Below are 23,534 nucleotides of genomic sequence, written 5' to 3'. Positions count from 1 at the left end.
TTTCGTGCACCAATAACATTTAAGTGAAAGTGTGGGGAGGAGGCACAAATTAAGGTAGCCAGTCTTATTTTACTAAGAAGAATACTAAACCAAATCAACTACCTACTACATTTCATACAGGAAAGGTGATTTAAAAAAATGCTCCAGGAGGAAGAACATGATTTCCTAATAGATAGTTCTTTAAATTAAACACATTCAGCTGAAGAAAAAAGCACTAACTAGGTGCCCTTATTTTCTTCATTTCATCTCAGAATTATGAAAACTTCATTAAGGAACCACTGGGCTGACTGACCTAAAATTCCATTCCCTGCTATGGCTCTGCCCCCTGCCTTTAACTGATTTATTATTGTTCCCTGAACCCTGGGAACATCTTCCTTATTAAAAGTCTGGGTAGCAGGTAGTGAAGCTCTGATAGAGGCTTTCTCTGTAATGAGTGGGAAGAAGTTGTAAAAAGAAAGCTTTGGAGAGAAGCATAGCAGCCATTTGAAATGCTTGACTGTTTTGGGAAATCTCTAAATTGTGTGTTGGGGGGAATGCCCTCTCTATTGACTAAGAAAGGGATTATGCCGTGGTCCTTGCTTTTCCATGCTTACCCTCTCACCATGTGTGTCATGTTTTACTATCAGTTGTAATAAAATGTCATAATTGAAAATGTTAAGATAATAGTACTCAAGACTCATTTCAAACTGCAGCTGGTACTTGAAGTGCCTATTCCTACTTTGCTTTTTAGCATTTCTTTCAACTTTCCTCCAAAAGAGCTATCTATTCCAGACTCTATGTATCAGATGGACTGGCTGATCACACTATGCTTAAATGAAGTGTCCATAATTATTTTTGTGGCCTCTTACCAAAACATTTGTCTGCATGTTTGCTGTCCTCTTTGGAAAATTGTTCATTTGTGCTTAGTTACAGAGATTTCCTTTTGTGGAAATAAAGCAAAACCTTGTCTCCCCTAAAAAGAGACTGTGGCTCAATGGTGCTAACCTCATATTGGGCAGTGGGGGTGGTGAGCAGCAAGTAATAGCTGTTAAAATGTAATTTTGAGTACTTTTCAAAATGTAGTAATGATAATAGCTAATAGTTGAACTAGAGGGTGCTTGGCTGGCTCACTTGGAAAAGCATGCGACTCTTGATCTTGGGGTTGTGAGTTCGAGCCCCATGTTGGGTATAGAGATTACTAAAAAAATAAATAAACTTAAAAAAAAATAGTTGCACTAGGTGCCACTTACTTTTCTAGGTATTTTACATATATCATTTAATTTTCACAATAACCCTATAAGATAGTATTTATTATCATCCCCATTTTATGAAAACGCAGGCATGGAGTAGTTAAGTAACTTGGTCACAGAGCTAGTAAGTGGTAGTGTCAGGATTTGAACCTAGGCAGTCTGACTTCTGAATCTTTATTCCTGACCGTAAAACACTTGAAGATTTTTTTGAAATTCAATAGTATACATACTGTGAAGTTCTGGAAAAGGAATAATTTAAAAGAAATCTCAGAGTCCATCTTAAAAGAGATTACTTCCAGCTGGACCAGGATTTAGTAGGTGATGCATAGAGCAGTAGTAGATCTTTTTTTTTTTTAAAAGATTTTATTTATTTATTTGAGAGAGAATGAGAGATAGCACGAGAGGGAAGAGGGTCAGAGGTAGAAGCAGGCTTCCTGCGGAGCAGGGAGCCCAATGTGGGACTTGATCCCGGGACTCCGGGATCATGACCTGAGCTGAAGGCAGTCACTTAACCAACTGAGCCACCCAGGCGCCCGAGCAGTAGTAGATCTTAAAGTGTGGGAGCACCAGCATTATTTGGAAACTTGCATATTCTTAGGCCAAACCCAGGGCACTAATCAGAAATTCTGAGGGTGAGGCCCAACACTATGTTTTAATTCACCTTCTAGATCATTTTGGTGTACCTAAAATTTGAAAACCACTGATCTAAAGGGCAGAGCTATGGGAAAAAAATAAAATCCAAGAGAGAAATAGCTGAGAGTGGCAGGAAAAATAAAAATGAAAAGATTGAAGATGACAGGTCTAATGGGGGTGGTATGGGGAAGAAGGATAGGGGGCTGGGAATAGAAATACATTGTTGAAGAGTCTAAACATCAAAGAAAAACAATATTTGTATGTATGTGCTTTAAAAGACCAGGGAAAAAGAAATTCACTAGATGGATATATGTTAAATGTCAGAGAGAAGAGAGACATCATTTATATTGTTTTCATTTTTCTGGGAATCAGAAGGAAGATGAAAAAGTACTTAGTTCAGCTTGGGCTTTGAGGGGAGAAGTTGTATATAGCTAGAATTAGCTAGATGAACTAAAACCCTGAAGTTTAGTAAAGAGATGAGAGGTCTAAGAACATGAGAGGGGAGTGGTGTCAGCCCTTGTTTTGCCCCTGAATCAAGGTAACAATACCATGAACTGCTTTTATGAGATGCCTCAGCCTATATAATTTGAACTCCAGGTTCCTTAACTTGTAATTGTCTAGTTGAATGTCTTAAGTTGGTTGTGCTGGTTGGACTGAAACCTCTTCTTCGGGTGGGGACATGGATAAAATTAAACTAGAGAGAATGAAGGGTGCAAGTTGATCTTTGAGGGAATTGCACGCCTACCCATGCAGAATGGTAGTAAAGAACACATTCATGATCATCCAGCACATAAAACAGTATACCCCATTTTGTTTTATTCGGGGGTTTTTCCTCTACATCTGTTTTATTTGTCAATTTTGTTAATATTAATAATGTGATCAGACCCTAACAAATGCTCCTCACTCTTGTGCCTTGTTCTGATTTGTGTTTATTTTTAGCACCAGAAAAGTGCCACTGTAAGCCATGAGATGTCTGGTCTGAATTGGAAGCCCTTTGTATATGGCGGCCTTGCCTCTATTGTTGCTGAGTTTGGTAAGAATGTGAAAACTGACAAATCTGCTTCTATGTTATAGATAGTAGCTTATGGTGACAGTTATTTTTGGTGAAAACTAGAAAAAAAGTTTAAAGAAGCTCATTCTGTTTGTTTTAAAACTATTATCTCCAAGCCATCAAGTAATATTTTCTGAGAAAGTATGACAAATGGTATGGTGAGTGAGATTAAGAAAAGTCAAACTTAAGAAGCTCTTTTGATAGTTTAATGATTTGTTAATTTGCTCTAGGTTTAAGTAATATGAAAAGGTGAAGGGAGTTAGATAATATAGGGTTTTCTGCTATATTTTTGCACTAATGGTCTTTCCTTTATGCTAAGTTGTTTATAGCTTTCTTAGAAAGTATCCAAACTTCTTTTTTTCAAACCTCTGTCCCATTTTAGAAGAAAATTGACTAATAAGATCAAACTAGATTCTTCTCTATTTGATTTTAATTTTGGAATGTTTTTAGATTGTGTTTTTTCATTTTCCAAATTTTCTCTTTCCTAAAATATTCATAAGTGACTCTAATCCATTAATCTTTGTTGACTTTCTTGGCAAATGCTGTGGTGTTGTGATATCAAGGTCATCAGTGACCAGGGCTACATAATCACCTTGTTAGTTTTAGACTTTGAAATATTCCCTGGAACATATTTTGTCAATGTAATGGCCACTTCTGTTTGTTGATGTAATAAAAGAAGTTGGTTAAAGAAATTTCCCAAGCACTGTGCTGGTATTAGTCCCAAATTACCTGGGAATCAAGATGAGTAGACCAAATAGGACTTTGCCATTATCTTTCATAATATTAGGGCACTATTTGTTTCTTGTAAACAGATAAAAAAAAACCCACAAAACTTTCTAATAGTATATAAGGGTACCTGGAACAGCAATCCCATGCTTTCTTATCTTCTTTGTGAAAATTTGGGGAGATTTTATGAAGACGAAGTGGGGAGATGAGATGGGGGACAGAAGAAGAGACAAATGCCAAATTGTATGGTACAGATGAATAAAACATTTAAATTATTGTGTATTTATAGTATATTAGGACCATCTTAAAGCACTTCACAGTTTCAATTATACTGTGGGTCAAATCCTACTGCCTAGATACAGTACAGTATATTTCACTTTACCACATTCAACTCTTCTGACAGTGGTACTCCTAGTAGAGATACCCTCTGTGTGTTATAAAAAGGACTTTGTCTTATGTTTTAAAGTTGTCATTGGCTTAAATTCGGCCAAAATTTTAACTGTGACTCTTTGGAAAAACTTATATATCAGTGTGTTCCTTTACAGGAACGTTCCCTGTGGACTTGACCAAAACACGACTTCAAGTTCAAGGCCAAAGCATTGATGTTCGCTTTAAAGAGATAAAATACCGAGGAATGTTTCATGCCTTGTTCCGCATCTATAAAGAAGAAGGTGTATTGGCTCTGTATTCTGGGTGAGAGTGGATTCTTTCCTTACATCATGAAGGGAAATACTTTTTAAAGGAGCCATGTATTTCAGCTGTCTGATAGCGTGTGCCCTTCATATTCACCATTCCAATTTGTAATTCAGTATTGACGTGCCAGTTTATATTTCACTTGCTTGTAGGTCTCGAGCTTTGAATTTTGTGTTCATCTGGCTTTAAGTGATATGTTTTAAAATGGATATCTCATTGCAGCATTGGCTTTCTCCTGTTTTCCTGAGAGTCATCGATAGCCACTGAATAGCAGCACCAGTTAACTGTATATATTTCTGTAATATTCTTCCTGAGTTGCCAAATACTCAGTTCTTTTAAAATTTTCCTCTTTAAAGAAATACTGTGCTGGGAGCTGAAACATAAAATGCAGAATGAGAGAGAGGGAGACCCATCTATTTGTCAATTTTTAATTAGCTGTAGATTTGTGGTTTATCATCCATTTTGTCATGTATCTGCTGCCAATTTCCTAGGTCACTCTTGCATTCAGGTTACCAGTTTACTGCTCAGAGAATGGACATCAATTTTATTATTAACCTGTGTTAGACTTAATTTTAAAAGATAATTCTCTTAGGGAAAAAGATCAAGTAATACATTCTGAAGCTAGTGAATCACGCATCAACTGTTTCATCTTGTTCTTTAATCAGCATGGATAATCACAAGATTATTTTTTTCTAATAGCAAGCAATAATGTCAGAAATATGCATATTTAGTCATCATTTTAAAAATCATAACCATCCAAGCTGCTGTCGTCTTTCTATTTATAACTACTAAAGTGTAGTTCTGCAATTTGGAAGAATCTCAAAGGAGGTACGAGTGAGAATGTCTTCACTTTATAAGCGGAACTTAAATAGGGTGAAATCTTGGCTCTGTACCTCCTTGATAGATTAAAGATGTATCTGCAATTGTTAGGAAGTAAGGTTGATTTTTAAAAAACCTCCATGAGGGGGTTGGGGGGAAGATAGAGTAACTTGGGTGATGGACATTAAAGAGGGCATGTGATGTAATAAGCACTGGTTGTTATATAAGACTGATGAATCACTGAACTCTACCTCTGAAACTAATAATACACTATATGTTAATCACTTGAATTTAAATTAAAAAAGAATTTAATAAAAAATAAATGATACCATATAACCCCCCCAAATAAATAAAAAAAATAAAAAATCTCCATGAGGTGAATAGTGGTGTATACTTCTTTTTTTCATTGCTAGATTTGGTTTGCTAATATTTTGTTAAGGATTTTTGCATCTAAATTCCTGAGAGATATTGGCATATAGTTTTTTTGTTTTTGTACTCTTTTTGTCTGGTTTTGGTATCAGGGTAATACTAGCCTCATAAAATGAATTGGGAAATACTCTCTCTTCGGAAGAGATGGTGTAAGATTGGTGTTGATTTTTTAAATGCTTGGTAGAATTCCCCAGTGAAATTATCTGGGCCTGGAGATTTCCTTTTTGGGAACTTTTATTTTTTTAATTTTTTTATTTTTTTAAAGATTTTATTTATTTGAGAGAGAGAGAGAATGAGAGATAGAGAGCGCGAGAGGGAAGAGGGTCAGAGGGAGAAGCAGACTCCCTGCTGAGCAGGGAGCCCGATGCAGGACTTGATTCCGGGACTCCAGGATCATGACCTGAGCCGAAGGCAGTCGCTTAACCAACTGAGCCACCCAGGCGCCCCCCTTTTTGGGAACTTTTAAATTATGAATTAAAAATGTTTTAATGGTTATGAGGCTATTCAGATTATCTGTTTCATCTTTTTTTTTGATGATTCCCATATTTTTATCTGTTTCATTTTGAGTTTTGGTAGTTTGTAGTTTTCAAGGAATTAGTCCATTTCTTCTGAGTTCTTGAATTTATGAGCATAAAGTCACTTATAGCATTCCCTTATTATCCTTTTAATGGCTGCAGAATTTGCGGTGCTCTCCATTTCATTCCTGATATTGGTGACTTATGTCTTCTCTCTTTTTATTACTGTGAACCTTGCTAGAGTTTTATCAATTTTATTGATTTTTTTCAAGAGAGCTATCTTTTTGTTTTATTGATTTTTCTCTATTTTTCTGTTTTCAGTTTTATTAATTTATGCTCTTTATTATTCCCTCCCCTTATGCTTGCTTTGGGTTTACTTTGCTCTTTTTCTAATTTCTTGAGTTAGGGACTTAGATTATTGATTTAAGACTTTCCTCCTCTCTTTCTCTCTCTTCTTCTTTTTTTTTTTTTTTTTTTTTTGGGTGGGCAGCAAAGCAAAGTTTATTGAGATAGTAACATGATAGTACAAAGCTCCCAAAGAGGGTTGCTCAAGACTTTCCCCTCCTTTCTAATGTAAGCATTTTGTGCCATAAATTTCCCTCTCAGCACTGCTTTGGCTGTATCCTACATATTTTAATAGGTTGAATTTTCATTTTCATTCAGTTCTGCATATTTTTAACATTTCCTTTGAGAGTTCTTGTGAACCATGGATTGTTTAGAAATGTGTTGTTTAATTTCCAAGTGTTTGAGGATTTTCCTTATTGATTTCTAGTTTAATTCCATTATGGTCAGAGAACACACTCTATATGACTTCAGTTCTTTTAAATTTGTTGAGGTTTGTTTTATGATCCAAATGTGCTCTCTTCATGAATGTTCCATGGGTTCTTGAAAAAAAGCATATTCTGATATAGTTGGGTGGAATGAGGTGAGTAATGGAAATGAGTAAAATAGATATGTATAATCTACAAGTGCAGTGCTCGCTTCGGCAGCATATATAATAATCTAAAAGTGCATGTTGAGTATAATTGACTTTTTCTTTCTTTCTTTTTTGGCAGAATTGCCCCTGCCTTACTAAGACAGGCATCATATGGCACCATTAAAATTGGCATTTACCAAAGCTTGAAGAGATTATTTGTGGAACGTTTAGAAGGTCAGTATAGACTCATTCTCTTTTAGGGTAATAGAGGGATTATTGAAATCATGCTTACTGAGAAGCATGCATCATGGGATGCCTGAGAGTGGGTGACAGTCATTGCAAGGACAAAGCAAGGTCCTACTGACTTGGGATTAATCCTTGCAGAGGTGATATATGGGTTAGAAGGACCTGCTCTTTAAGTTTGTCCCTTTTCCTGTCAAAGAAAAAAAAAGGTTTCTGCTTATCACAGAGGGAACATGTGTAAGTTTGTCCAGAAAATTAATGCTGTCCTCATCAACAAAAGGACTTCAGCTATAAGCAATTCTCTAGCTGCCAATTTTGATAAGCTTTTTTAGATGGAGTAATTTTAGACTGTTGTAGATTCTGTTATACCTGTGACCACCTTACCCACATTCAGCATTATCATATGTCTCTAAATGTGCTGCTGCAGTGTTTCCAGCTTGATACTGTACTTAATGGTTATTTTGCCACAGGCCTAGGGCTTTTGCATGGTTGGGAATAGCTGGAGAGCCTTTTGATTAGTAATGTCTTTGAATTACTTTATTGTCCTAAATTGACTTTTTCTGGAGCCTCTTTGAGGATTCTGAAGGGTTCGCTTCCTAAAATAATTTCCTTTCACAGATGCTTCACTTGGGTTTACCTAGTTTCTATTTGTAGGCTCTTCATGGTAAGGAGGCATGGTGAAGATGGAATTTTCATTTTGGAACATTATGCTCTGTGGTTTCTTCTTTTTTTCTCTTTTGGCTGAGCAGATTTAGTTTCAAATGACTGGTTTTTCATATTTGTCTAGAGAATCTTCTTTAAATAAATAGAAGCTAGTAGATATCAAGGCCAGTCAAAAACAATATTTAGGTAATCTTTTCTGTTAACACATAAGTTTTTATTTTTTAACATTTGGTTCCTAAGTCTTTTAGAGTTGATGATTCTCCAGAAAAAGACAAAAGAATTTTCTTTAGGTGTTTGAAATGATTGAAGAAGAAATACCACATTCTGAATTTATGTGGGTTACTGGCAGTTGCTGTATATAGAATAATAGGACACATTCCAGTGTCTTTTAGAAATACTTTAAAAAAATAATGATTTATGTTTCAGTACTGATTTGGGATCTAGAAATATTTAAGTTTCTTTAGTTTCGTAAACTTTCGTTCATTTCTTTTTATTTAAAGATTTTATTTGTTTGACAGAGAGAGACACAGTGAGAGAGGGAACACAAGCAGGGGGAGTGGGAGAGGGAGAAGCAGGCCTCCTGCAGAGCAGGGAGCCCGATGCAGGGCTCGAACCCAGAACCCTGGGATCATGACCCGAGCTGAAGGTAGACACTTAATGACTGAGCCACCCAGGCGCCCTTGTGGTTCATTTCTTACAGTCATTTCTCTGCCCAGGGTTCCTGTCCTCTGATAGATGAGTATTCTGTTCTTTGAAACTAGTACTTAATACAGACTTTTTTTTTTCCTTTTTACAGATGAAACTCTTCTAATTAATATGATCTGTGGGGTAGTGTCAGGAGTGATATCTTCCACCATAGCCAACCCCACTGATGTACTAAAGGTAAGAGAGGTCTGGTAGCATTGGATGTATACAAAGTGTCATGAAAAGAACATGAACTTTGAATCAGATTTGGGTTTATTTTTTTTTTAAAGATTTTATTATTTATTTGGCAGAGAGAGACACAGCTAGAGAGGGAACACAAGCAGGGGGAGTGGAAGAGGGAGAAGCAGACTTCCCGCAGAGCCGGGAGCCTGATGTGGGGCTCGATCCCAGGACCCTGGGATCATGACCTGAGCCGAAGGCAGACGCTTAACGACTGAGCCACCCAGGCGCCCCCAGATTTGGGTTTAGATCTCCACTCTGTCACTTGCCAGCTATAAAACCTTGGGCAAATAACTGCTTTAAGCCTTGGTTTCCTCATTTGTAAAATGAAGATAACTCAGTACTTATTGCATAGGATTGTTTAGGATTAGAGATAATATATGTGAACTGCCTATCATACTTGGTAGATACAGGTGCTCAGTAAATAGTAGTCAATTTATTATGATATGCATTAATCCATTGGTCTTTAAATTAGCGTACGCAAACACCTGTAAGATTCTTTCCAAGGACTATGCAATTTTAAGGGAATCAGTTTCTAGATCCCTTACTTCCATTTGTTTTCTTCTAAAATTGATCTGAGAATGTGTGTTTTTTTTAAATTTATTTGTCAGAGAGAGCGCACACAAGCAGGGGGAGCAGCAGGCAGAGGGAGAAACTGGCTCCCCACTGAGCAAAGAGCCCAATGTGGGACTCGATCCCTGGACTCTGGTATCATGACCTGAGCCGAAGGCAGACGCTTAACCAACTGAGCCACCCAGGCATCCCAAATTTGTGTTTTTAAAAGTTCTTTCTCCACTTCACAAAAGAAAGGCATATTCCCCACATATTTCAAATCTTAGTATGGTATATTGACCTGTGGTGTAATCTGGGGTACCGGACAAAGGGATAAATCAAAATACAGTTTTTGGAGAAGCCTCCTTTAATAGCTAATTGAGGTACCTTAATCTATAATGCATCTGTCTTTTCTTGTCTTACCTATATTTCCATTAAAGGTGAGATTTGGCTTTAAAATGGTATATTTTGGTCTGTGTTGGGATATTTTAAATTCAGAACTAGAACAGCATAGATTAGTGGTGTTGATTTTTTAAAGATTTTATTTATTTATTTGACAGAAACATAGCGAGAGAGGGAACACAAGCAGGGAGAGTGGGAGGGGGAGAAGCAGGCTTCCTGCTGAGCAGGGAACCTGATGTGAGGCTCGATCCCAGGACCCTGGGATCATGACCTGAGCCGAAGGCAGACGCTTAACGACTGAGCCACCCAGGCGCCCCAGTGGTGTTGATTTTTAAAAATATAATTGGATTTCTTTCAGATTTTATCAAAACAGGATGAAACATTTAATAATATCAATACTCATTTTATCTCATAAAGTGGTACACATTTTCTGCGAAGTTAATAACTTATTTAAACTTATGATTAATTAAAAGCAGTAAATATATAATTATAATGTCTGAGAGGGTCCCTAAGTTTTTGTGATTTATTTTAGGGGAAATGTGAGAAAAAAGAGGACATATGCTTTATTTATTCGAAACCACAGGTGACTAGGTTAGTGAAAGAGATCTATTGCAATTCAGAGAATTTTGAGAACTGAGAGAGTGACTTGAAACAGCACACATGAAAGAAACCAGCGATGGTTGATGGAGAAAAGATATGACATTATCTTTCTGGGTTAAACTGAGAGTAATGTAGCTACAGAATTTTTATATCACTAGGTTTATAGAGCAAATATTTATGAGGAGAATTGATTGTATCCTAAAAGTCCAGAACATTTGCAATATAATTACACTTGACCTTTTCAAAGAACAATAATACTTAACTCCCTAAAGCTTCCTTTCTTATCCATCTGGATCCTCGATTTAATCACCTAAGTGATTTGCTTCAAGTTCCTGTCCCTCTGACCTGCCTGGTACAATTACAACCATGGACCAATGCTATAATCTCCCTTTTCCTTTCTTATACGTAGATAGGGCTGAAGGTGCTAGGGATGGGGAGAATCACAAACTTAGACCGTGACAGTACCAATATAGCATCAATATAGCATCTCTAATCACAGTTGAGCTGTTCACTCCTTTCACATATCCTTGGACAACTTTGTCTCTGATTTCTTTTGTGTTACTTCCTTGCCTTTGTGTATGTAGCTGTCTTTCTGACTGTAATGCCTTTTCCCCCTTTCTTCATGAATTTATCCTTCAAGGCTGCTCAGGAACAGGGACAGGACTAGGACAAATGAGGTATTCCCTTGGATGCAAAATGGAAGGGGACACCAAAAACTCAGTAATCAAGAGAAATAACACTTTTACGCAATATTTTTCAAAAACTAAAATGAATGCAAAATACTCATGATGAATAAAATACCAATATTTTGTATAATTCATCTCACCTCACCCAAATCTCACCCCTTTGGATCCTGTCTTTAGTTAACTACGGTTTTGATATTTGGTTCATTGTGGGTTTTGTGCATAAATTTTCATGTTTTGAAATATTGCATTATTATTTGTCTGGATTACTGAGGTTTTTTGAGTCCTCCTCCTACATTTTGTGTTAGAGGAAAGTGCCACACTTACCTCACCATAGTCCCAGCCCTGCTCAGGAATCCCCTCCTTCAAGAAATCGCCTACTTAGAGTAGGATATTTGTAGTTTCCATTTGTCTTTGTGACAGTTTCTATTCCAATTTAATTGAGTTTAGTTTTTTTAAAAATTTTTATTGTTATGTTAATCACTATACATTACATCATTAGTTTTGGATATAGTGTTCCATGATTCATTGTTTGTGCATAACACCCAGTGCTCCACACAGAACGTACCCTCTTTAATACCCATCACCAGGCTAACCCATCCCCCTACCCCCCTCCCCTCTAGAACCCTCAGTTTGTTTTTCAGAGTCCATCGTCTCTCATGGTTGGTCTATTGAGTTTAGGTTTTTATTTCAAAACTCTTAGTAGCAATTGACTTTCCACATAAAAACATGCTATTTCATGATTTCCCAGAGACATTTACTGAAACCTGGAGTTGCACGTCATGAAAATCAGGCCACATCTGGGCCACTAATATTTAGTGACTGACTACTATGATTCTAAGTGTGCAGTCAGTGGGAAATTGTACCAAATCTTTCACAGGGCTTTTTAATGTTAGCTCTACTTTTTTGCACCTCTCAAAGGCTACTTTGCAGAATACAGTATCATGCTTTTTACAAATAGAATTCTATTTAAGGTCTTGTAAGCATGAAATATTTTAAAATTTTTTGCTTTTAATAATTACATAAAGAATGCATGTTCAGTGTAGAAAAAAGTAGAAGGCAGAAAAACACAAAAGAGGAAAATGCTCACTTATTCAAACTTAAACCACTGTCTCCATTTGGGTGTGTATATGTTCATCCAGTCTCTTTGCTGTGCATAGTTATTTTTAAGTTTACATCGGTTTTTTTTAAGGGTTTTATTTTTTCTTTATTTATTTTTAATGATTTTATTTATTTATTTGAGAGAGAGAGAGAGCACAAGCAGGGGGAACAGCAGAGGGAGAAGGAGAAGCAGGCTCCCTGAGCAGGGAGCCCGATGTGGGGCTTAATCTCAGGACCCTGGGATCATGACCTGAGCCAAAGACAGACACTTAACCGACTGAGCCACCCAGGTGCCTCTAAAGATTTTATTTTTAAGTAGTCTCTACACCTAACCTGGGGCTGAACTCAGAACCCTGAGATAAAGAGTTGCATGCTCAGAGCGCCTGGGTGGCTCAGTCGGTTAAGCATCCGACTCTTGATTTATGCTCAGGTCGTGATCTCAGGGTGGTGGGATGAAGCCTCATACGTATCAGGCTCTGCACTCAACAGGAAGTCTGCTTGAAATTCTCGCTCTCTCTCCTTCTCTCCCTACCCCCGCTCATGCACATGCACACTCTCTCTCAAATAAATAAATCTTAAAAAAAAATGTATAAAAAAAGTCTCATGCTCTACCAACTGAGTCAGCTAGGCATCCCATTAGTTTACATGTTTTAATAAAAATGACATACCATGCATACTGCTCTGCAACATGCTTTTTCTATGTAGCAGTTAATTGTTGACATTTTCCAATGTGAACAGATATTCTACAACAAAATTTGATGGCTGCATAAATGGACATATCATAATTTATGCAACCAGTCCTTTGTTTTTGCTTTTAGACCTGCAGATTGTTTCTAGTTTTTTACTAAACTGAACACATTTTAGATGAATTATTTTCTATCCTCATTGAGTACTTGTTCTCTCTTCCCTGCAAATTTTCTTTCAACTCCAGAATTGATGGACTTAGTATGAGGGATGTGAGGCTCATGAAAATCATTTTTATAAAATATTCTTTGACACAAATTACATTTTTCAAATATATAGTTTGTCATTAATTTCATCATCATAGCAGGCTAATAGTTCTGATAATTCCCAAATACTGTTCTCTTTATTTTGAGTAAGTGAAACATCTCATTTTGGTCTCTGTTAAAACAAAGAGTAAGAATCTTCTTATTTTAGATTCGAATGCAGGCCCAGGGGAGTTTGTTCCAGGGCAGCATGATCGGCAGCTTCATCGATATATACCAACAAGAAGGTACCAGGGGTCTGTGGAGGGTGAGTACTCTTTTCCTGGTATTATTTTATGCCCATTTCCTATACTTTGCAAAGAATACTTTTTATATAGAGCCCTAAAGTTATGAATTGTCATCTTACACTGTTTAGGATTCTTGGTAACCCAGAAGATAAGGTAAGAAACTTCTTATCACCTATGAAAGGGCCAAAACTTACCAGTTGTCTTTATTTCTGCTTAATGTTTGGGGGTTGTTTGAGAGAAGGTTATTATATTATTTGAGGTAGCCATTTGGTTTGCTCAAATTGACAGTGAATTTAGTTCTTCAAAATATATTTTTGCTAGTTTTGTACTAACACAGCAGTATATGTTTATGATAGTCTCTGTTTACCTAAAACAACTTTTTTAACCTTACAGAAAGTAAAAATTGTACAAAAAAATTTTGAAATCTATAGAAGAGAAAAAACCCAGTAGTCTCAGTAGCTAGAGGTAATCACTGTTAACTTTTTGTCATCTTCCAGTTTTTTATCTATACTCCTTTTTTATTGTTCCTATAACTTTTTATCTTATTTTAATCACTTAATATTGTAATACTAAGTAAGACTACTAGCAGAATATGCAGAGAGAGTAGAATGGGAAATCCATTAATAGGCTCTTAAAGAAGAGAGCTTTGTTTTTTCCTTCCTTTATATTTTCCCCGAACTTCCTATAAAAATTTTCAAACATACAGAAATGTTGAAAAGAACAGAACATACCCAGATTAAATGACTGTTATAGTCTGGCTATATTTGCTTTATCTGTGTGTATGTGTATACAGAGATAAACACACACACATTCTTTGTTTTTTGTGTTTCTTTTTTTGTTAAACTATTTGAAAGGAAGTTGCAGACATCCTGTACTCTCCTGAATAGTTCATTATCCATCTCCTAGGAGTAAGGACATTTTCCCACATAGTAATACATAATAACAATATCATTATCACACCTAAGAAAATTAACAAGTCCCTAATATGTAACATCTAGTTTATATTCAGATTTCCTTTATTGATGAGACCAGGCCAGTTTTCTTACAGAATATTTCCCCTGTTTTTCCTGCAAACTGGAAGTTAGGTCTGTTGGCTTGATTAGATTCACGTTAAACATTTTGGTACGAGAACTTCATAGGTGACACTGTATATTTCATATTGCATCACAGCATGAAGCACATGTTAGGTTGTCCCACAATTAATGATGCTGAATTTGATTACTTAAGACGATGTCCACCAGATCTCACCATCGTAAAAGATTTAACTTTTCTCACTTTGTAATTAGCAGGTAATCTGTAGGATGATATTCTAGCAATGTGCATATATCCTGTTATTTAATAACCTCTCACCTAATGGTCTTAGCATCCATTAATGATCCGTGAGGTTTGCTTTTTGATAACAGGGTGCACTTTCTTGATTAGTTTAATTTAAAACCAGAAAATGGACCGAACTAGAAATTTTTCACAAACTAATGCTAAGGGGAAGACAAAGAGCAATAAATATAGCAGGGAGATTTTGTCAGGGGAACATAGCTACTTTATTTTTAATTAAAAATTTTAATTGTAAAATACATACAACATAAAACTTACCATCTTAACCATTTTTAAGTATACAGTTCAGTAGTGGTAAGTACATATACGTTGTTATTCAGCCAGTCTCTGGAACTCTTTTCATCTTGTAAAATTGGAACTCCATACCCATTAAACAACTCCTCCCCATTTCCCCCTGCCCCTAGCCCCTGGCGACCATCCTCCAATCTGTCTCTATGAATTTGGCTTTTCTGGGTACCTCATGTAAGTGGAATCATACAGTATTTGTGTTTTTGTTACTGGTTTATTTTACTTAGCATAATGTCCTCCAGGTTCATTCATGTTGTCACATGTCCTTCCTTTCTTAAGGCTGAATGATCTTCCATTGTATGTATATGCCACATTTTATTTATCCAGTCATCTGTTAATGGGCATGTAGATTGTTTCTGTATCTTGGTTCTTGTGAATTATGCTACTCTGAATATGGGTGTGCAAATATCTCTTCGAGACTCTGATTTCAGTTCTTTTGTGCTGGATCATATGGTAATTCTGTGTTTAATATTTTGAGGAATGGAGCATAGCTACTTTTATGATCCAGGCTGCTCACATCATCCAGGCATGTAAGATAAAGAAGTGAAGTACATTGTGTTATGTATTCTTTTGACACAGACATGTATTATTTGCATGTTAAAATACAGGAGTATTTTTTCACTTGAACAAGGAAATAGGTTTGCATTTGTCTTCAAACACATGGTCTTCTTTGTTAGTGTTTTATTTTTCTGCTTTGATTTTCACATGGGTGGGTACTGGAAACATTTTATTTTCTAACTCCATTGTAAGAAATAACAGCACAAGTGCAGTAACAAAGTGTAACTGGTACTTATATCAGAGTTGGAGAGACTGTAGAGAGTGATGGAGACTCTGGTGAACTGGAGATCACCTGCCCTGTTCATTGTTGTCATGCATGATGGGAATCCAGTGGCCAAATTTTCTGGGCTTTCAAGAGAAGCTGGAGATCTTTATTCCTATGTGAAGTATCCTGTTTTTTATAGGTGATGAATTACAGGTAATTCATCCTTCTAGAAATACAGTGTAGGCCACACACAACATTTCTGTGGCCTGAATTTGGCCTATGGGCTCCTGTTTGGGGCCTTACTATTCAGCAAGGTTGTCTTCTGTGAAGATCATCTTCTAACACAGTTGAGCAGGTGGAAAGGTCAGAGAAAAGGCACTGTTGGGCCAGCCAGCCTGATCAGCAGAATCAGACATCTCCTGGTGATGGCACAGCTATATCACTTCCATTTTATAAATTGAGTTTGGCAACTTATAGATGATTGAGCACTTTAATATAACAGATATCCAAGAAAGCAGTTGTTCCCATGGTGTATTTTCAATTTCAAATGATATTTAAACAGAGTTATAAAAGTAAAACATTCATTGTGAATTTTTTAAAATATAAGAAAGGCATAAAAATAAAAATTAACTTATCAGTTACCCTAATTCCAGATAAAAATATTTTGGTATATTTTCTTCTAATCCTTTATAAAAATTTGGTGTTTGTGCATATATCCTTTTCCCCAAAGTTAGAATAATGCTATATGTCTTGCCTTCTTTAATGTTACCAGCATTTTCTTGTGTCATTAATATTCTTCAAAAATGTGACTTTTAAAGTTCTAGCAGCCCTGTGTTGTAACATGATTTGTGATAAGGGTATTCTGCTAGTGAGTGAAATGCTGATAGCATCCACAGGAGGACCGCTTTGCCTTTCCTTCTCCCTGGCCGCATTATACCTTTGCTGTCATCCTGGTGTGTCTTTTCTGCATATCTTAAAATTCTGTAAATTAAACTTGGAAGCTCTCCTCTCTCCACTGACTTTTGCTTCATGGTTTTATTTTTTTAATTAACATCTTTATTGAGATAATTTGCATACCATAAAAATCATCATCTTGAAGTGTGTAATTTTAAAAGATTTATTTATTTATTTTGGAGAGTGAGCGTGTGCGTGCACACAAGAGAGAGAGCAAGAGTGGTGGGCATGTGAGCAGAGGAAGAGGGAGAGAGAATCCTAAGCAGACTTCCCGCTGAGCAGGGAGCTGGACACGGGGCTTGATTTCATGGCCCTGAGATCATGACCTGAGCTGAAATCAAGAGTTGGACACTCAACTGACTAAGCCACCCAGGTGCCCCTTGAAGTGTGTAATTTAATGGTTTTTAGTTTATTTACAGACTTGTGCAGCCATCACCAATGTGTAAGTTTAGAACATTTTCATCACCACTAAAAGAAACCCCCTATCCATCAACAATCACTTCCATGTCCCCCAACCTTCCCAGCCCTAGACAACCACTAATCTACTTTCTGTTTCTCTAGATTTGCCAATTCTGGCATTTTGGATAAATGGAATCATAAAATGTATGGCATTTGTGACTGGCTTCTTTCATTTAGCATACTGTTTTCAAGTTTCATCTGTGTTTTAGCATTTATCAGTACTTCTTTTTATAGCTGAATAATAATTAATTGGTGTGAAATTGCTAAGTCATATAGTAATTCTGTATTTAACTCCTTGAGGAATTCCCAAAGTATTTTCCACAGTGGCTGCCTCCCATGTTACATTCCCACCAGCAGTGTATAAGGGTTTCAATTTCTCCACATCGTCACCAATACTTATTATTATAGCCATCCTACTGGTGTGTAGTAGTACGTCACTGTGATTTTGATTTGTCTTTTCTAATGACTGATGATGTTGAACATATTTTCTTAATGCTTATTGTCCATTTGTGTATCTTCTTTGGGGACATGTCTATTCAGATATTTTGCCCATTTTTAAATTGGGTTGTTTGTCTTTTTATTGTTGTGTTGTAAGAGTTCTTTATATATTCTGGCTACTAGCCCCTTATCAGATATATGATTTGCAAGTATTTCCTCCCATTGTGTGGGCTGTGTTTTCACTTTCTTGGTGATATCCTTTGAATCACAAAAATGTTTAATTGTGATGAAGTCCGTTTTATTTTTGTTTCTTTTGTCACTTGTGCTTTTGGTGTCATATCAATGATTTTATTTTTAGTACAGTAAGTGAATTGGGATTTGTAAGTGTTCCACTATTAGCCACTGATTTGAAAGGATGACCTCTGTACTTCAGACTTGGATTTTTATGTCACTTTGTAACTTCCAACCTATTTTGTTCACTTTTAGACTTATGTTACTACTAGTGTATTTCTTTGGTGTGTAATAGCACTTATGTTTTGCAGGGTGTCGTCCCAACTGCTCAGCGGGCTGCCATCGTTGTGGGCGTAGAGCTACCGGTCTATGATATTACAAAGAAGCACTTGATACTGTCAGGGGTGATGGGAGACACAATTTTAACTCACTTTGTGTAAGTGTGTGATAGGTTGTATTTGTTCCGTATTTCCATTATTTTGAACACAAAAAGCATCTTTCACTGAAGTCCTTATATAGAATCAATAATAGGTACAGATGGTCTAAATACCCATCTTTCTTATCACCAGAACTTCGAGCCTTCCAGTACTTGCACAGAGATCCCAGATGCTATGGGTACTTTGGTACTTGGTAGCAGTGTCTATTACAACAGCCTATCAGATGTCTGTAGGATTTGCATTTGTTCATACACAGCCTCTGTATCTAAACGTATCTGTTATTTGCTCTGGTTAATTTTGGATCAGAAAGCAAACTTTTCTCAATGAGAATGAGAAAAAAGTGAAAATTTATAGGGCCTGTGAAACAAAACCACAGTTTTGGGCTGAAAACTGTTGCTAATCTCAACCTATATTCTCTTCATCTTACAACTTTTATGACACTTTACTGCTCAAATGCATTTGGTATATGATGCTGTGGTATGAAAACTTTATATAACTAATAGATGACGTGTGATACTTTCTGCTTAGGGATCTTGCTAGACTTAAAAATTGCCCCCCCCCAAGGCTTAGTTTTGGTTTTTTTTTTTTTAAAGATTTTATTTATTTATTTATTTAAGAGAGAGAATGAGAGAGAGAGAGCGAGCATGAGAGGGGGGAGGGTCAGAGGGAGAAGCAGACTCCCTGCTGAGCAGGGAGCCCGATGTGGGACTCGATCCCGGGACTCCCAAGATCATGACCTGAGCTGAAGGCAGTCGCTTAACCAACTGAGCCACCCAGGCGCCCCTGAGTTTTGGATTAAAAAGTGAAGGGGATAAATTTTTTTAAAAAAGATTTATCTATTCATTCTAGAGAGAGGAAGTGAGTGAGTGGGGGGAGGGCAGAGGGAGAGAATCACCAAGCAGACTCGCTGCTGTGCATGGAGCCCAAGGGGCTCGATTCCACAACCCATGAGATCATGACCTGAGCTGAAACCAAGAGTCAGAAGCTCAACCAATTGAGCCACCCAGGTGCCCCTAACTTTTTTTTAAGATTTTCTTTTTAAGTAAATATGGGGCTCAAACTTACTACCCAGAGATCAAGAGTTGCATACTCTACTGACTGAGCCAGCCAGACATCCCATGGAGATAACTTTTGAGTGATGTTTCTTTAGAAAATGTTTCTCTTTAGATTGTAATGAAAGGGCAAGAGCCAGGTTTTATCTGATGAGTCTGACTCACTGTACATTCATGCATTTATGTTTGGCTTAATTTCTGTTTAGTCACGGTTGGAAGTGAGGCAGTCTAAAAGTTTTCACCTTTAGTTCCAGCTTTACATGTGGCTTGGCTGGGGCTCTGGCTTCCAATCCAGTTGATGTGGTTCGAACTCGCATGATGAACCAGAGGGCAATCGTGGGACATGTGGACCTCTACAAGGGTACTTTGGATGGTATTTTAAAGGTATATACACTGTAGACTTGTTTTACATTTTTTAATTTTCTTTGATATCTCAGACATTCAGTCCTTACTCTTAGTTGCTATGTATCATTTTGAAGATGGAAGAATCATGATGTATATATTTAATAGCCTGTCAGAGTAGTTCCCAGGTAGAAAAGCTATCTCTTTGGCAATCTACTGATACACATTGGTCCTTAATATTATTATTCCAATTTGAATGCTTGAGACTGCAGGGTACTTTGATAGCACCATGTAGAATTATTGATAGAAGGGACTTAACATCCCACATTTGCCTGCTTCAGACAAGACGGAGACCTTGTAATAGAAAATCCAGTACTCAATTTCAGTTTAGTATTGTGCTATTGTTCACATTTTGCCTTTGAAAAGTTTCTGCTGTTATGTTTGTAGGAAGCTGAATATCAAATGTATTATGTAATCACTGGTGATCATGCTTCTATATAAAGCAAATTTGTGGCTAAAGTATGACATTTCCATATGGTTTCTCTGCTGCTATCAGTTTAGTTTAACAACCATTTATTATCTACCAGGCACCATTTTGTAGATACAGAGAAATTAGAGTATACTGCAGGTGTGCAAACAGATAACTAACAGCTTGGTAAGTGATAAACTCAGGGACCTATGGGAGGGAATTTTAGTCTAATTTGGAGGTTTAGGATAGGCATCTTGAATAATAGTAACTCACGTCCATTGAATGCTTTACTGTGTATCAGAAACCGTCCTAATGAGACTTACATATACTCATTCACTTAATCCTCATTACCCCATGAGGTAGATCCTGAAGCACTAACCTGCCCAAGGTTTCACAGCTAGTGGGATTTCAGCTCAGACCATTTGGCTTCAAACCAACATTTTTAAGCTTTATACTATAGTGCTTTTCTCATGTTGATGGCTAAGGGTTAATTAGGTTATAAAGGATATTGAGCGCTATGCTGAGGTGCTTGGGCTTTTTTCTTTTTACTTGATGAGGAGCTGTTGAAAGATTTTAATCAAGTCAGATTTGTATTTTAGGTCACTTTGGCTTTGTAGAGCCTGGATCTGAGATAGTGGTTCTCAGTCTTTGATGCACAGTTGGAATCACCTGGGGAACTTTCACAGCTCCTGTGTCTACCTTTTAGACCAGTGAACTCAGAACTTCTGGGGGTAGGACCCAGGTTGAAAGTATTTTTAAAACTCCTCAGGTGATCGCAATGTTCACCTAAGGTTGAAAGTCATTAATCTAAGGGGATAAGCCTGGAGCAGTGGTTCTTAAGACATTAACATGGAACCTTATTACCTGGAGGGCTTATTAAAATGCAGATGGCTGGCTGCGCCCCGTCACCAGAGGCCCCATCACCAGATTCTGATTCAGTAGGTCTGGAGTAGGACCTGAGAATTTGCATTTCTAACAGTTCTCAGGCAATATTGATGCTGCTAATCTGGGTACTACACTTTGAGAAACACTGACTTAGAGATAGGGAAGCTGATTAGAGGGCTTTTATAGTAATCTAAGAGGCAATGAAGCCTGAACGTGAGCATTGTAGTGGGGATACAGAAGGTGGGATGGAGTTGAGAATAATTTAGTTGATAAAATCAATAGGATTCGATTGACTGGGTGTGGCGAGATGTGGGAGAAAGGAGGTGTCAGAGATATAACTTCCTGGTTTTTTTGTTTTGGTGACCATGTGGTGATACTCACTGACAGAGGCATCACAGGAAGAGGAGCAGGTTTTTTGGGAGACAGTACAGTTTTGGACACTTAGTTTGAAGTGCATGAGGAACACCCAGTGGATCTATTTGGATATCTTAGTCTTAACTCAGGGGAGAGTTTGGGGGTATAGATAGGAGCCTGGGGAATCAGTAGTGTACAGGTGTTACCTAACTGTGGAAGGGAAGGCCAAGGAGAAAAGGTAGAGGAGTTCTCAACTTTTTTGACTTTCTAGCACACTAGAGTATCATGAGCTCCTTCCATTAATAGTGATTCACAGAGTAAGTGATTCTCAGACTCTGGGGAGTAGCGTTTGGTAAAAGCCTCTCAATATTTCTGACATGCTTATCCTTCCACTTGACAATTGGTGTAGGGACAAAGGTAGGGCCAAGGAAATAACTCTGGGGAATACCGATTGCTAAGGGCTTGGCAGGTGGGGAACCTAGGAAAGAAACCAAAAGATAACAGTCAAAAGATATGGGGAAACTTAGAAGAGTCATGGAAGCCAAGGGAGTAATGAGTTTCAAGAAGAGATGAGTACTTATTGAATGCCAACTGGAATAGAGAGATTGATCCAGTATAAGAACTACAAAATATCTGTTGGATTTAATATGCTCTAGAGGTTTGCTGGGTTGGTGTTTGCAAAAGCTAGATGGCATTGAGGAGTGTGTTTAATTATTCATTGAATACAAAAATGTTTAAGTCTTAAGTGCCAGGTGCTGTTCTAGTTGGGTGAACAAAAAGTTTCAGCCTTCATGACACTTCTAATAGAAACAGATAAACACATAGGAATCAAGGGTAAGTAGACAAGTGTAAAATGCTCTTTCAAGAAGGTTGGTTAAGAGGAGATAGAAGGCACAATAATAGAGTAATAGGTAGCATTTAGTGAATGCCACACACTGTGGTATATCCTTTAACTCACAGTAACCCTATGGAGTAGATATGTTTTCCATTTTTATAAACAAGGGAACTCAGGTCAGAGTGGCTTAAGTATTTACCCAAGATTACACACCTAATAAGTGGCAGATCTGGGACTTAAACCAGAGTCTGATTCCAAAGTTTATATAACCACCATGTTGTATTGTATTGGCAGAAACATATTTTCATATTGGCAGTAATCTTTACTTATATTTACTCACTCATTCACTTACTTGCTGTTAAAATTCTTTATAATGACTGCTCTATATTGTCATTATATATAATCGCATCATGCTTTATTTTTTTCATCAGTAAGAGTCCCAGAGCACTAGTGAATGGAGTTATGCATTCATCCTGACGTAGAAACAAACAGCAGCAAATCTTATTCTGTCACCTCTATCTTAAAACCTTTGGAATGGCCTCTCATTGACCCAAGGCTCTATATGATTTGGCCCCTTTTTCCTTCTACAGCTTTATTGCTGCTATCTTTATTCTACATTCCAGATGGACTGTACAAGTTCTGGTAGACTTTCTTTCATTCCCAAATTTTCATCTATGCCACATACTTTGTTAGATGTCCCCACACTAGCCTAAATATCCTTTTCACTTGGCTAGCTCCTATTCGTTCTTCAGATCTCATTACTTTTTCATAAAGGCCTTCCCTGACTGTTGAACCAGGTTATGTGTACATAGTTTCTTGTACTTGCTCTGTCAACTTTTATTATATTTTTTAAGACATCTTTTTTGAGAACTAATTTACATATCATAAAATTACCTATACAAAGTGGCTTTTGGTATATTCACAGGTATGTGTGACCATTATCACCACAGTTGATTTTAGAACGTTTTCATGAATTCAAAAAGAAACCTTGTACCCTTTAGTTATCACCCCCCTTTTCCCTCCCTCCCTCCCAGTCCTAAAATACCACTAATCTACTTTCTGTCTCTGTAGATTTGCCTGTTCTGGACATCTCATATAAATGGAATCATACACTATGTGACCCTTTTGACTGGCTTCTTTCACTTACCATAATGTTTCAAGGTTCATTCATGTTGTAGTGTGTATCGTTCTGTTTTTCTTTTTATGGCTGGATAATATTCCATTGTATGATTATATCACATTTATTTACACTTGTTACATTTTATTGTAATTGCTTTTAATG

The 23,534-nt window shown here is 37.0% G+C and overlaps 1 protein-coding gene across 5 annotated transcripts in view; it reads left to right on the top strand.

The window, feature by feature from the left end:
• Nucleotides 1-23,534, top strand: part of SLC25A14 (solute carrier family 25 member 14) — a 31,082-nt gene that overhangs the window by 3,553 nt on the left and 3,995 nt on the right. For all 5 annotated transcript variants that reach the window (XM_027609598.1, XM_027609600.1, XM_027609603.1 and 2 more), the window contains exons 3-9: nt 2,802-2,895; nt 4,185-4,332; nt 7,151-7,245; nt 8,714-8,799; nt 13,338-13,433; nt 18,190-18,314; nt 19,616-19,751. In XM_027609598.1, the coding sequence (XP_027465399.1) occupies nt 2,802-2,895; nt 4,185-4,332; nt 7,151-7,245; nt 8,714-8,799; nt 13,338-13,433; nt 18,190-18,314; nt 19,616-19,751 (780 nt within the window). The remainder of the gene's footprint in view (nt 1-2,801; nt 2,896-4,184; nt 4,333-7,150; nt 7,246-8,713; nt 8,800-13,337; nt 13,434-18,189; nt 18,315-19,615; nt 19,752-23,534) is intronic.

The sequence above is a fragment of the Zalophus californianus genome, chromosome X (genome assembly GCF_009762305.2).
Source record: "Zalophus californianus isolate mZalCal1 chromosome X, mZalCal1.pri.v2, whole genome shotgun sequence".
Lineage (NCBI taxonomy): Eukaryota > Metazoa > Chordata > Mammalia > Carnivora > Otariidae > Zalophus > Zalophus californianus.
The sequence above is the reverse complement of the archived record's forward strand: the minus strand, read 5'-3'. Positions and strand labels throughout refer to the sequence as shown.